Below are 15,624 nucleotides of genomic sequence, written 5' to 3' on the forward strand. Positions count from 1 at the left end.
AAGAGAGCCCTTCACAAAGAGACATCCGGCCCACGGCAGAGGTCAGTGGCAGACACACTAGAGCGAGCATTTACTGTCCTGGCTGAGGGAGGAGAGCAGCTTGGGAAAGGGTCCTACGGAGTGCAAATTTTCCAGGTTCTTGGCCCACCATGACACGAGGCAGACGGTTTAAACTGTCTCTAACTCAGAGACATAAGTCCCCGTTCTCCTAACCACGCTCTGGAGGGCCACCTAGAGAGGGTAATGACACAGCAACAGCAGAAAACTCAGACCTGTCAGCTGACTCAGTCCCCAGGTACTTAGTCACACATCAAGGTCAGTTTGTAATCCAGCAGATGTGCTGTGGAGTGTGGTGTGCTTAAATCAGGGTGTGTGTTCGCTTACAGCCTGAGGGGACAGACCGGCCAGAAGTGAAGCGGTGGGAACCAGAGGCCTCTCGTGGGAAAGGTGATACCTTAATTTTGCTGAGTTTCATCTGGATTTTCTTCGATACCACATCAGACCAGTATTTCTCGCCTAAGAAGTCCCAAAATATTCTTCCAAGCAAGGCATTCACCCAGGCTTCCTGTTCTTGCTCCTCAGAGGGCGGGGCCTCTGGCAACTGGAGAAAGAAAGGAGACACAGGAATTAGCTGTCAGAAAACTGGAGCCTCAGACAGGTGCTTATTTTCATAAGGCCTTCGGAGGCCCCTCCTGGAGAAACAGAACGCGTGACTTGCGCATCTTCCCTATAAATTACAAGTCCTAGATCGTGCTGGTGAGCGAGAAAAGGAGAAATGAAATTGGTTGTCACAGCTGCAACCTTCTCTTTGTCTGCTTTCTGCTTCTGCCAGTCCTCCCAGCTGATACTCCACAGCGCTTGCTCAGACAACCTGCCCCGCCCAAGCTCCCCTCCCAAGCGACTTGATGTCCCTGTGCTGGCGATCAAAGCCTGCCCAGCTTTCTCCCAGCTAAGGCTTGAGCCTGCACGTGTCAAGCCCATCCTCATCCAGGAGGAAATGAGTTTCCCAATGGCCAGGACTCAAGTTCAGCCTGATCCCTACAAGGTCAAGACAGTGTTGAGGTACTTAGAAGTACTGACATTTGCATCATGATACCTCTGAGACACTGAACTTAGCTGAGCCAGGAGTGTCCGCAGTCCTCCGCTCTCAGCATGTGAAGAAGAGGAGGGCAGAAACCACAGGGCTAGGCCAGATGAGAACACAGTTCTCAGGACAGATGTTTGCCCCAACCCCAGCCCAACAAGCACCCTCATGCCCACCCCTCTGCCCCCACACAATCTGTCTGAAACATACGCTGTGACCAGTGGGGGAGCAAATCTGTCTCCGATTTCCTGGGCTAGTTGCTTGGCTACGGAACCTGGCCTACAGTGGGTCAGAGGTGGGGATGGAGGAGGAGGGGAAGCAGCAGCAGCAGCAGCTCTGAGGGGACTGAGAGGCTTGATGGCAAGCATGTCTGGTGGGCTCAGCACCTACAGAGGTGGCAGCACCAGTGCTGCAGACTGTGGATGCACACAGGCCAATAACAGCCTCCTTTAGATTACCAAGTTTGCACATCACAGGACCCTAGAAAGAGGGGTCCTTCTGAGGCATGAGAGCTCCCTAGTTCATGACTGAAGCCTAACTAGCTCTCTGCTTACTCTGTCAGGAGGAGGGAGGGCGTGACAGACATTTGCAGAGATATCTGAATTAGACTACAGCCTTATACAGAGAAGCAAGCTCTTAGAAGGAAAGATCAAACTGGGCTCCACATATGTTATGACTACACAGGGGCCACACTTTTCACCTGTGTGTATGTGCCACCAAGACCTGCTCTGTGTAGCCAACTGCTCCACCTGCCTATGTGCCTAGGCCAGTGGCATGGCACCCAAGTCACTAGGTGCCAAAGATCCAACCTCGAAGGCCTGACTGGCTGTAAGAGCCCCCACAGTTTATGTCAAGTAACAGTTCTGAAGCTTAGACTTAGGGCTGATCAGTGTGAGCCATACATGGAGCCTGGTGTGAAGCCAGCAGACTGCCCAGTCCCCATGCCGTGCCACAGCTGTGCCAGCTCTCTTTCTGACAACTAGGGAGTGGGGCGCTCACCGCCAGTAACACATCAGTGTCTAGGATGTGTTCTAGACTCCTTCAAATCTAGATGATTTCCAGGATCTTCCTTATGATGTCAGTGACAACGGGCTGGAGCGCTTGCTGCTCTCCTGAGGATGCCCTTTAGGCCTCAGCTCCCAGAGGTGGCTCAGAGCCACCGTCAACACCACCTGACACCCTCTTCTGGCCTCCACAGCCACTCCACACACAGACACACAGGCACATTCATGAAAAAAAAAATTTAAACATCCTTGTTTAAAATTGACATATGCTGACTTTCCCATTTTAGGAGAGCCAGTTCTACCTCACTCTAGAGAATTCTATGTGGACTTCCTGATGGTGCCATGTCCTTGGACATTAACCAAGATCTGGATGGAAGGACAGAAACTGGCATCAGTAATTTCTTAACCACACCACAAATGTGTGTGCAGGTATGTGCACATGTACGTACTCACCTACCCCCCAAACACACACACCTGTGCTATCATCGTCAGGCCAAGGGTGACAGGTGCAGGAGTTGTTAAGCCCCATCAGATTAACTGCGCAGACTTCTGAAGAAACATCACAAGTCTGAAGAAAAAGGCCCCCAGGCTACTCAAGGGGTGCCAAACCACACCCACGTCACACCCACATCACTCCTAGTCTTGTAGGGTATGTAGAAGAGGCTGCATCTTCCTTTCTCAGGGGGGAGCACGTACCCTTTATCCATCTTTACTTCTAATGTTCATTTTCACAGGAAACAAATGCCACACACACACAGAGAGACACACACAAAGCAGCAAGAAACAAAGACCATTTCACAATGACGTCCAAAGCAGTGGCACATGATATGGTTAAATGTCTGAAGGAACTGACAGGCAGGCTGCTTTTCCTTTTTTACCAGTTCCTGTATCTAAAGCACATTCGTCACAGGGAACAAAGACAAACACGAGAGCTGCAGAGCACCCCACAGTGCACCCGGAGGGCTTTACGAACAGAACCTGGACTCCACTGACTGCCAGAACGCATTCCCAAAGACTGTCATAAAAATTTAAAGCTGAAAGAATAAATGTGCATACACCTACTAATATTGCTCTGTGGCTACAGGGGGAAATGTGAGGAGAATATTCATTGCACCGCCTCTCCCTCCATGTGCTTAGGAAGGGTTAGCCTCCCGAGTGACTTCCGGAGACTGCGTTTTGGGAGGGCAATGTTCCCAAGCTGAGGCAAGGCTATCAAGACTGTCTATATAGAGCTCTTGGGAAATATGCCATTTAAAATGATCGTATGCCCAACGCAGCAGGAATGTACTCAGCTTTCTTGGAGCCAGGGTTGCCTTTCTGCTAAAAGGGAGCATGAAGCAACTGCTCCTGAGTTTGGTCATGCATGGCTGCTGTCTCAAGGTGGCACATGTGGCAGCCTGGCTCAGGAGCAGACATGGCAGGACACTCTCTTCACACTTGTGTGCTTGTTCCCCCTGATTTTATATTTTTAGTTGTGGGCCTAGCCTTTAATGACTGAGCCATCTCTCCAGCCCTCCCTTGATTTTAAGACAATGGATATTAATTATAGAGAACTCATATGTGCGTGTGCACGTACACACACACACACAGACACACACACAGACACATACACAACCTTTTCCTAGTTAGAACAGAAACATTTTCACTATATTTTCTTTAAGCCCCACCCCACCCCACTCCCCCCAACCTTTTGTTTTGTTTTGTTTTTTGTTTTTGTTTTTCGAGATAGGATTTCTCTGTGTAGTCTGGCTGTCTTGGAATCTTTGTAGACCAGGCTGGCCTCAAATTTACAGTGATCTGCCTGCCTTTGCCTCCCAAGTGCTGAGATTACAAGCATGTGCCACCATGCCCAGCCCTGCCCACCCTTTATTTTATTTTATTTTAATTAAGGCAGGGACCCAGAGCGGCAGAGCCCTGGAAATCCAAAGGTATTAGATTTCCTTGGCGCTGGAATTACAAGTAGCTGTCAGTGTTGGGAACTAACTTGGGTCCTCAGCAAGAGCCATATGCACTGAGCCATCTCCTTTGTTTCTTTTGAAATGTCTATCCAGATCCTTGACTGATTTTTAAAATGTACTTTTGTGTGTATGAGTGTTTTATTTATGTATGTCTGTGTACCATGTGCATGTCTGGTGCCACAGAGGCCAGATTGGGTCCTGTGACTTGAACCCAGGTCCTCTGGAAGAGCAGCCACTGTCCTTAGCTGCTGAGTCAACTCTTCATCTTCTGACCCATCTCATTTGCATGTTGATGTTCATGTATGTATGAGTGGGTATGAGTGTGCACATGTGTGTATGTATGTGTGTATGAAGGCCAGAGGCTTACTTTTGACATTGTCCCTTAAGCTGCCCGCCCTGTTTTTTGAAGCAGGGTCTCTCATTTGGGACCTAGGACCCACTGAGCAGGCCAGACTGGCTGGTCAGTAAGCTCAGAATTCACCTGTCTCTATCTCCTCAGTGCTGGTATTACAAGCACACGGTCCCACCCCAGGTTTTATGTGGGTTTTGGGGATAAATTCATGTTATCATGTTAGCAAGCAAGCACTTTACCAGCTGAGCCTTCACTCTAGTCCCCTTTACACATGCGTTTTTTCTTTGTGGCAGTCACACTCTTGTAGGCCTGGCTGTCCTGGACTCGCTTTGTAGACTAGGCTGGCCTCAAATTCAGAGATCCTCCTGCCTCTGCCTTATGAGTGCTGGGATTAAAGGCTTGTGCCACCATGCCTGACTATAAAAATTTATTTCTTAATGGTATGTGTTGGGGGGGGTAAGTACACACGAGCGCAATTACTGACTGAAGCCAAAGGAGAGCCTGAGATCCCCTGGAGCTGGGATTCAGACTGCTGTGATGCCCTGACATGGGTGCTGGAGTCCTCTGCCAAAGCAGCGTGCGCTTTTAACAGCTGAGCTGTCTCCAGTTCTCAGACTTTTTTTTTTTTTTTTTAAGACAGGGTCTCACAGAACCTGGAGCATATCAACTGAACCAAGCCGGCGGGCCACTGAGCTTCAGGGATGTCCCTGCCTGGCTAGCTCAGGGGTCACAGAGCTATGCCACCAGGCCTGTTCCTACATGGGCTCTGGGGACTCCAAACTCAGGTCCTCATAAAGCAGACACTTATTGCATGAGCCATCTATCTCTTTACCCATTTTAAAATTCTATTATTTATGTCCTTAATATTGGTTCATAAAACTCCTTTATATGTTTTGGGTATTAGGTCCATATTAGAAAAACAATTTGCAAATGTTTTCTCCTACATTATGAACTATCTTTTACATATATTTATTTATTTATTTACTTACTTACTTACTTTTTGGCGGGGGGGTGGGGGGGTGGGTGTCAGTATAAGTGTGTGCCACACATGTGCAGGTACCTAGGGAGGCCAGAAGAGGGTATCAGATCCCTTAGAGCTGGAGCTACAGGTAGTTGTAAGCCACCTGATGTGGGTGCTGAGAATCAAACTCAGGTCCTCTGGAAGAACAGTAAGTGCCCATAACCACTGAACCATCTCTCCAGCCCCAATTTTTTTAAGCTTGAGATTTTGCTTTTATTTCATTTTGTTTATTTTTACTTAGTGTGTAGAAGTGGGTCTTCTCCACCATGCGAGTTCTGGGGTTGAACCCAGGTCATCAGGCTTGGTAGCACGCACCTGGACCCACTGGCCATCTGGCTAGCCCTGGCTCTTTCAAAGCTCTCAATGGTACTGTTTTTTTTTTTTTTTTTTTTTTTTTTTTTTGGTTTTTCGAGTCAGGGTCTCTTTGTAGCCTTGGACTCACTTTGTAGACCAGGCTGGCCTCGAACTCACAGCGATCCGCCCAACTCTGCCTCCCGAGTGCTGGGATTAAAGGCGTGCGCCACCACGCCCGGCCCTCAATGGTACTGTTTATGGTACCAAAGGCTTGAATTTGGGTGAAGCCCCATTTATTTTTCTCTGGTTGTTTGCTTATGTTATCTTAGTAGGGGCTTTATTTCTTTTCTTTTTGCCTTCTTATGCTCTTCTAGGCAGTCCTTTTTTGTTTTTAATATTTTACTTAATTTTAATTTATGTGCATTGGTGTGAGGGTGTCAGATCTTGGAGTTACAGACAGTTGTGAGCTGCCATGTGGGTGCTGGGAATTGAACCCAGGTCCTTTGGAAGAGCAGGCAGTGCTCTTATCCACTGAGTCATCTCTCCAGTCTCTAGGCAGTCTCTCTCTCTTTTTTTTGTTTTGTTTTTGTTTTTGTTTTTGGAGACAGGGTTTCTCTGTGTATCCTTGGCTGTCCTGGATTCGCTTTGTAGACCAGGCTGGCCTCGAACTTACAATGATCTGCCTGCCTCTGCCTCCCAAGTGCTGGGATTAAAGGCGTGCGCCACCATGCCTGGCCTCTTCTAGGCAGTCTTGATCTTATGTGCTAGAGTCACTGATTTGCACCCGTTCCCTACTCAGAAGGTTCACCTAACTCTATCTAAGCTTTACTTCTGTTATGAACTTTACAGTTTAAAGTTTGCCTTGAGGTCTGCAATCACGTGACCTAATTCTGTATGGAGTGTGAAGTTTTATTCTTTTGCCTGGATATTTAGTTGTTCCCACATATTTATTTAAAAAGGCTATTCTTGGGACAGTGAGATGACTCAGTGGGTAAAGGTGCATGCCGGTGACCTGAATTTTTATTTGTTTGTTTGTTTGAGATAGGGTCTTATTATGAAGCCCTGGCTGTCCTAAAATGCACTCAATAGACCAAGCTGGCTTCAAACTCAAAGATCTGCCTGCCTCTCCCTCCTTAGTGCTGGGATTAATGGCATGCACCACTACGACCTGAGTTTAATCCCTGGGACCCACATGGTGCAAAAAGAGACCTGACCCCTGACCACTGAAAGTCATCCTCCTGCTTCCATGGCATGGGCACAGGGGCATGCACATATGTGTACACACATGTGTAGACACACTAAATATATGTAAAAAGGTTAAAAAGTAAAGACTACTCTCTTCCTTGTTGGTTTTTCTTGGCATTCTGTCTCCTTTAAATTTTTACTTTTAAATTGGACATATTGCTTCACATTTTAAAATTTATAAAAAGCATCTTTCAATTTCCAGTCTTACATGTCTGAAAAACCCACTTTGAAGAGGAAAACTGGCAGCCTTGGAAACCTCTGCCAGCTTCAGGTTTCCTGGTTTCTGATTGATTCTTTTTTTTTTTTTAATAATTTATTTTTATTTTATGTACATTGGTGCGTTGACTGCATGTATGTCCTTGTGAGGATGTCAGATCCCCTGGAACAGGCAGTTGTGAGCTGCCATGTGGGTGCTGGGACTTGAACCTGGATCCTCTGGAAGAGCAGCCAGTGCTCTTAATTGCTGAGCCATCTCTCCAGCCCCTCTAACTGATTCTTATTCATAGAATTCTTATCCTCTGAAACACAGGTGGTGCTGTCCTGTAACCCAGCTCACAGACACTAGGTCAAAAACAGAATCCATAACCCTGGGTGACAGTAATAGACAACAGGGCTCTCCACCCTGGGGCAGCCTACAGTGCCTCTCACATCCCCTCAGTCCTCCCAGGACAAAGAAGTGACGTGCCCTGCGTGACCTGAGTAGCGCAGCCTCACACCTGGAGGATGAGCACACACTGTGGCCTTCTCTCCCAGTGGCCAACTCCAGGGCCCACAGAACCCAGAACCTCCTGGACTCACATCTGGAGCACATAAGCAGCCAACCTGCAGGGTGTCCCCTGCTGACACCCGCAAACCAGAAGTAAGATTATCCCACCTGGAGACATTTTTAAAGGAATTTTCTGAATTATGACTTACATTACCTAAAGCCAGACATTAGACATCTGGAAACCAGGGATATCTTATAATTTAAATGCAGTTTAATAGCTTCAAATTGTTTCTCTATCCAAATCTTTTGATCTTGTTTTAATTATTATGGGTGAGATTAACTCATCAGCTTTCCTTAGTCCCAGAAGAAGAATGCAAAGCCCCTTTCTTCTATCCTTGATTCTAAAGCCAAAATTGCGTGGTCGGAGCTGCCCAGGTCTGCTGCTTGTTGGAGCTGTACATCTTAGCCAGCCTTCTGCCTTCCCAGGTTTCCTTCCCTGTCCTGAAACTCAATCTGTAGACCAGGTTGACCTTGAACTCAGAGATCTGCAAGTCTCTGCCTCCTAAGTGCTGGGATTAAAGGTCTGCACCACCACACGTGGACCTAAACTGTTCTTTAATTCCTTTTCAAAGCTCAGCTAGGTGGGATCTTGCCCTGAGGTCATCACTCCCTTTTTTCCATTTAATATCTTTAATCTGTCTATCTTCTTGAGCACAGGACTTGGCTCCATTCCACTTCCTCATGCTCATTTTCTCCTTGAATCATACATTTTGCATTTTTCCTTGCTCAACTTGGTCCTTTTCATCAAGACACGATTCAAAAGAGTGAGTACTAGTAGCCACGACAGAATCTATACTAGGTTGTTTTGAGATTCGCTTTGCAAATGCAATTAATCTAAATCTCTTCACTTTAGCCTCAGGCAGACTCTTTGGACAAGGGCAATAAATAGCCACATTCTTCACCGAAATATCACAAGAACAATCTCCAGGCAACATCCTAACATCACAGTTCACCCTAAGCATCGCTGTCTTCCAGGCTTCGACCAGTGTGGCCCATTGAGCCCTGCTTAAAGCGCTACACTGCTTTCCTAATCCAAAGTCACAAAGCCCACCTTCCTCTAAACAAACGCATGGTCAGGCCTATCACAGCCACACCCCAGTCCCTGCTACCAACTTCTGTCTCAGTTAGGGTTTCATTGCTGTGAAGAGAGCCTATGCCCATGGCAACTCTTATAAAGGAAAACATTAAAAAGTTTATGTGTTTTTTACATGAATGCATGTGGGTACCAGGCAGGCACATGATGCCTGTAGAGATCAGAAAAGGGTGTTGGATCTCCTGGAACAGGAGTTACAGATGGTTGTGAGCCACCATGGGGGGTGCTGGGAACTGAACTCAGTGCCTCTGGATAAACAGACAGTGCTCTTAACCACTGAGCCATCTCTCCAGCCCCCAAGGAAAACATTTATCGGGGCTGGCTTACAGTTTCAAAGGTTTAGTCCATTATCGTCATGGCCAAAAGCAGGAAGGAAGGAGAAAGTGGGACACAGTGGAGGGTGGGCTGGGATGCGGGTGATAGTGGGTAGTTGGGAGAGGAACTAACTGGTATTGCCAATGGGCAGATGTGGGCTGTGAGAGAAATGGGAGCAGGGGTGGTGCCTGGTTTCTGCACCTGAGCAACAGGCTCCAGGTAGGAAGGTCAGTCGCCTCAGCAGTCGTAGGCAGTCCGCTGCTTTGTCAATTCTTTTGAAGACTTGTCATGAGAACAAGTCCAGATGCAGGAGGCCTCTAGTACAGGCCTCTGCTGTGCCCTGCCAATTTTTTTCTTTTTTTTTTTCCCTGCCATTTTGAGGCACTGCCTCTACCAGCAGAGCACCCAGCCTCTTCTCATAGCGAGTCAGTGGTGTTTGACCTCTTGCCTTGTGGCATCTTCCTCTTGTGCCCTGCCTTACTTGCTCTGCTGATTCTCTTCTGCGTGAAGGTGACCACTGACCTGACCTATGTATCCTTGTTGGCTCGAAGACTGTGTGCCTCCGCACACTCTGAATCACCAGCTCTGGTGGAAGCAGACTTCCCTCAAGGCCAAAGCAGGCGGAGTCAGCTCTTCTGGAAGTGTCTGATTTGCCTGTGCTGTCTCCTTCCCCCATATTCCCTTTGCCTGGGGACACCAGTTATCTGGCTCTCATGAGACCTCAGAAGATCAGAGGGAGAATGGTGCTCTCCACGAAGAGGTTGATAAAAATCTTTCTGAGAGCCGGGTGTCATAGACCCTTGTTTCTTCCCTGGGTCATTTGATCAGGGTGGCTTCCTGGGACTTTCATCAGATGCTCACTCAGAGTTGATGGGGCCTCAGTCCCAGGGGTCTTTGTGCGGAGGGAAGCCCTGAAACTCCATTTTGCAATGTCAGTGGGTGAGCCTCTGAAAATAAGTCCCCACCCCAGGGTGTCCCATCAGCACGACTCACATACTCACAAGGCCCCAGAGCATCACCAGCTAATGTTGAACAAAACCACATGTCCACACCACACAAGGACAGCTGCAATGGTGGAAGTCACGTAGTGAGAGCATGTGTGCAGGGAAAAACTTCCTTCGACGGTGTGTTTCTGTCCACAGCCACACAACTGTGCAGACCAATACTTAATTTCCTTCTGCCCTCAGCACGTATCACTGTGGCTCACTGATCACCTCCTCAAAGAGACCCAGGTAACACAAACAGCAGTGGACACTTTGTCAACACTTCTGCCTAGCTTCAATTCTTCCTGCCACCCAGTGCTTGCTTGGTGCCATCCCCCTGAACATGAACTGAGGACACATGCCTTTCTGTGACTAGCTCATCACCATGTCTTTAAATCCTGGAACAGAGAGGGCCTGGCATGAATCCCTCACATAGGAAGGTGAGTTTAAGAAGAGTAGAAAGGCCCCAGGCCCCACAGCGTTACCTTTTTCCCTGCGGTGGGACTGCTCTCGGCACTCTGCACGGGGCTTCTGTGGGGGCTTCCGTCATCCTGGGGCACACACCTGCCCATGTACACACTGTAGTCTAGAAGCATCTTCTGTCGCACGCTGCCCACCAGCTCCTTCTGTTTTGGCTGGGACATCATCTCCTCCACACTGCCTTTGCTGCTGCTGCGACTATGGGTCAGGTGCCCGGAGGGACTGCTGTGTCTGCTGTGGGCGGGCAAAAGCCCTGGGGTAAGAAGTGATGGCTATTAATACAAATGGTGAAAAGAAGGCAGGAGTAAACTAAATGCCCACGACGTACATGGAAAAGCAGCTAAAATGCCAACAAATGATTACAAAAAATCTTTACCCTGAAAAATACCTTCTGTTCTAATGCTAGATAATTTTAGAATAGTTTTTATTCTTCTCCAAGGTAATTTTTGGAATGGGGGCAGTACAGTATGCCATGTAGCTACTCTTTCCTTTGCTCCCAGTGATCTTTTAGGAAAAGGAAAAACACAAAACAGAGTGGCAGGGTGGCCTCCAGTCAGGGTGGACCTGGGAGCGCTAACAGGGGAAAGAGAAGGTCGGGAGGAAGATGACGAACTGTTCATCGGCAGCTCAGGGTACTCCAAAGACGCCATCTTTCATTCAACAGAGCACTCATCCAACACTGTCCCTGGACCTGTCCCATGCTAAGCAGGGAACAAGCTGCATCCTTGTCCTTGAAGAGAAGGCACAATCGCCTGTGGCGAGCACTGCCACTGATGTCCCACCAGGGACACCTGCGCTCTCTTTGAGGCAAAGAGCTGCCCTTTGCCTTGCCCTGGCAGGAGAGCGATCCAGACTGAGAACACCTTATCAATAAGCAAGATTCAGGGAAACCCCATGAGGAAGACACACAGAGGGACAGGAAGTGTGGGTGGAGGGAAAGCCAGGGGCCTGACTGTCACAGGTGACCCCTGGTTTCATTTATTCTGTTGCAACAGAGGGTTTTTAGCATGGGAAGTGCCTGACACCAGCCAGGCCGCAGCCCTGTGAACTGCAGCTCACTCTCTCTGGTCGCACAAAGACCTGGGAGAACTACTTTAACTTGTTTTTGTTTTTTGTTTGTTTTTAGCTAAATTATTTCCAGGACTGAATATCTGAGGTTTTACCTAGAATTCAAACTTTTTACAATCCTTTATCATTCGCAAACCACTTCAAGGTTTAACATTATTTTTAAATGTCAGGACATTTGCAGTGCAATGTCCTGCAAAACGCAGTGCAATCCAAATAAAACTCCAGAGTTTAGTTAATAAATAAGCAACAATTTAAAAAGACAGAGCCAAGAGCACCCCTCCCCCAGTCCAAGGAAGGGGAAGAAAATCTGACTATTCCTGGCCACTGTTCCCGCTCAGCTTCTTTGCTTGGGGTGGGACAGAGCACAGGAGCTGTCACCACTCTGCAGATTTCATGGCTGGCCCTTGGTAACATCATGTTGGAATTGTGCCAGGGGGCTTATGGCCACCCACCCACCTGCTCCCCCCTCCTCCCCACCAGTCTCTGGGTTCTGTCCCTCCTGCGGCCACTTCTGACTGCTAGGGACTTGGCATATCCATCCTTGTTTTGGCCTCATGGGCCAGAACCTGTTCCGTGAGTTGCCAGAGAAACCTAGGTTGTGTCTCTAAGCAATAGCATCCCTGAGAGAGAGAGGCCAGGCCTGAGTCAAGCGGCAAGACTTCTCTCAGTGGGGTTTACAGAGGTGTCTGATATTGGAGAGCCACCACCAGGGTCACCTTCACAGCTGTTAATAAGCCAGTTGTGCCATCACTGTTAAAGCAGCTTTGAAATACAGTACAGTGTCTTAAGGTAGCCCGGGCTAGTCACGGCATTGCTAGCAGTGTGAGAGTGTAGACTTGTTTGATTTCAGTGTGAAGTAGATACCAAGGCCTCCCATATTCCTGGCTCTTACCACTGACTTCGCTATACCATAAACGCAAGTCATTAAAAATAACCAAATATGAGACAGGTGCTTTAGCCAACTAACCCACGGAGGCCACCTGGAAGACGCCTGACAGCCGAGCTCAGGGAGTTTTGTGGAAGATGGGAGGAAGGACTGAGGGAACTTGAGGGGTCAAAGACACCACAGGAAGACCTATAAAGTACACTAACCTGGTCCCATGGGGGCTCACAGAGACTGAACCACCAGCCGAAGAGCAGGCATGGGCTGAACCTAGGCCCCCTACACATAGGTAGCAGATATGTAGCTTGGTCATCATGTGGGTCCCCCAACAATGGGAATAGGGCCTGTCTCTGACTCTGCTGCCTGCCTCTGCATCCCTTTCCCTTAGTTGGGCTGCCTTGTTTGGCCTCAGTGGGAGAGGAAGCACTTAGTCCTGCTACAGTTGATGTGTCAGGATGGTTGGTATCTATGGGGGTCTCTTCTATGAGAAGAGGGGGAGGGAGGTGTGAGAGGGGCTGAGAGGAGAGGAGAGGGGCTACAGTCAAGCTGTAAAGTGATTAAATAAATAAATAAGTAAATAAATAAATAAACAACCAAATACAGCCGAGCATGGTGGCACCTGCCTCTAATGTTGGCACTCAGATGCACAGGCAGGGCTCTCACTATGCAGGCCTGTCTGGCCTGGAATTCACTACGTAGATGAGGCTAGCTTCAAACTCAGAGATCTGCCTGCCACCGACTCCCCAATCTTGAGATTAAAGGTGTGCACCACCAGGCTCTGCTCTTACCACTTTCTTCAGGCTGGAGTCTCCTGGAGCTGCATTTATGAGAGTGCCAAGAAAGGAAGGGCGCCAGGGCGCACCACAGGCTGACACACATACCTGCGAATGGACCATTGCTGGGAAGACAGCTGAGTACAAAGGGGGGCAGCGGTTACTGTAGCAGGTACACTGAGGTAGCAGAGAGTAAGGAACTACAGGTGGGCTTCCTGTCTGCTGCCACTCCCTCTCCCTCTCTCTCTCTCTCAATCTTCCCACAAGTCCTTTAAACACATGCACATTTAGCACAAATGCTATTACCTGATTTACTCCCGGAGACGCCAGACGGCTTCTTGAGGTCTGACTTCAGCTTAGATGCCAGGATGAACCTCCGAAACCACTCCTCTTTTTCGCGGCCAGTTCTCCCAAACAGATACAGTATCAGGTCTCGCTGGCTAGACTTTGTCCCCTCTTGAGGCTGGGCTGGCTTCTTAAGGTCGTCACTCGCCAGCTCTTTCTCAGCAGGTGGCTTCTCCTCACTCGGTTCCTTCTCAGTCTGCGCCTTAGACATAAAGTCATCTTGCTGTCCGAGCTCAATACAGATGGGGTACTTTTTGTTCCAGATGCGTTTGCGAGCCAAGCTTTTAGGTACAAGATAAATCTGCGGAGAAAGACAAATGGCGATTTACATACTAGGGAGGATCTACCACGCATCAGAAAGGTTAGCCTTTTGGAGCCTTTGACTGAAATGATGGAAGTAAGTGACTCTCGCTGCCTGTCTACAACCTGATGGCAGAACCCAGAATACAGCCCTAGAAATGACTTGGTATTCCTCAAAATCCCTCAGTGTACAGATGTGAGACCTGCACAAGGCCTGCGAGCATCTTTCACTTTCAGGCAGCAGTTACTCAGTAGTAACATTTACCTGATTGTCACCAAATAGGCTTGGATCTCTGAGGTGAAGCTGCTCTCAGTCTAGACAGGGCGTGTAGGTCAGCACTGCGAATCAACTCAAGAATGACTCAACAGCAGCGACTTCACACACCTCTCTCACTGTGGAGGTGCCTTAGACCACTCACACGAGCTGTGAGAACAGAGAGCCTAGGCCTGTGTGGAATAACAATTTATATTTTCCACAAAACAGAAATGATATGTTATCAAAATGTACTGGTATGTGCACACTTTTTAGACTGATATTCCAATGATTTTTTTAATTAAAAGGGTGTGTGTGGAGGGGCAGGTTGAGAGAGGATTTTACTATATAGTTTAGTGCAGCCTGTCCTCAAACTACATAGCCCAGGCTGGCCCTGAAGTCGTGGCGGTCCTCCTGCTTTGGCCTCCTGAGATTCCAGATGCCGCCACACTGTGTATGTACAAGCGCTCTACCAACTGAGCTACGTCCCCAGCTCCACAACCAGATTTTAAAGTCAAAATTCTGAGCACAGAGAGCCCTTGCTCCTGGAGTGTGGTCCCAGGAGCTGCAGCACGGGGCCTGCGAAACGCATAGAAACTCAGGCTCAGCTGGGCATAGTGTCGCACACCTTTAATCCCAGCACTCGGGAGGCAGAGGCAGGAAGATCTCTGAGGTCCAGGACAGCCTGGTCTACAGAGTGAGTTCCAAGACAGCCAGGACCATGCAGAGAAACCCTGTCTCAGGTAGGGTGAGGTGGGGGCGGGGGGAAGGGGTAAGGGAGGGAGGGAGGGAGGGAGGGAGGGAGGGAGGGAGAAAGAAAGGAAGGAATTGATCAATCAATCAATCAATCAATCAATCAATCCAGGTGCTCAGGCCCTATTCTGAGTTGCTGCGCCACAACCTGCATTTCCAAAGGTGCCCAGGGAGACTCACCTTGCTGTCTGAGAGGTCGTAGATTTTCTGGCTGATGTAGGTGACCTCTGGCTTTGTCTCATTGTAGCTCGCCCTCCTGGATATGTTTTTGTTGGGCTTGGAAAGTCTTAAGGTTCCACCCTCAAGCCGGACAAAGACTGAGTGTGTCAACGTCGCATGGTAAGTTTCTGGGTCATAGCTGTGGATCTCATTCATCCATCCCTGAGGGAGAGAGCCTTCGTTAGTAAGGAGCCGCGTGCCAACGGTGGGGACCCTGGCTCCAGGACTGAAGCTCCCATGTGCGGTGTTAACGTCCCGATGCTCAGTGTGGAGGAAGAGTTTCCTATGGTTTTGATAACTGGGGAGGCAGACCACTAACATCCACTGTCTAAGCACACAGCTCTGACAGCTGACAAGCAGAAGGAGAAGCCCAAGCCTTACGCACGTAACAGAGCGAGGCTCTCTACCCAATCTCCCCTGAGAACCAACACTGAG

General features: G+C 48.6%; 1 protein-coding gene across 5 annotated transcripts in view; it reads right to left on the reverse strand.

Moving 5' to 3' along the window:
• TEX2 (testis expressed 2) overlaps window positions 1–15,624 on the reverse strand; it is a 120,278-nt gene that overhangs the window by 30,500 nt on the left and 74,154 nt on the right. For all 5 annotated transcript variants that reach the window (XM_084748505.1, XM_084748504.1, XM_084748501.1 and 2 more), the window contains exons 3-6: window positions 15,151–15,351; window positions 13,626–13,965; window positions 10,601–10,848; window positions 455–601 (exon numbers count right to left, since the gene is read on the reverse strand). In XM_084748505.1, the coding sequence (XP_084604631.1) occupies window positions 455–601; window positions 10,601–10,848; window positions 13,626–13,965; window positions 15,151–15,351 (936 nt within the window). The remainder of the gene's footprint in view (window positions 1–454; window positions 602–10,600; window positions 10,849–13,625; window positions 13,966–15,150; window positions 15,352–15,624) is intronic.

Source organism: Acomys minous, assembly GCF_964271855.1.
Source record: "Acomys minous genome assembly, chromosome: 12".
Taxonomy (NCBI): domain Eukaryota; kingdom Metazoa; phylum Chordata; class Mammalia; order Rodentia; family Muridae; genus Acomys; species Acomys minous.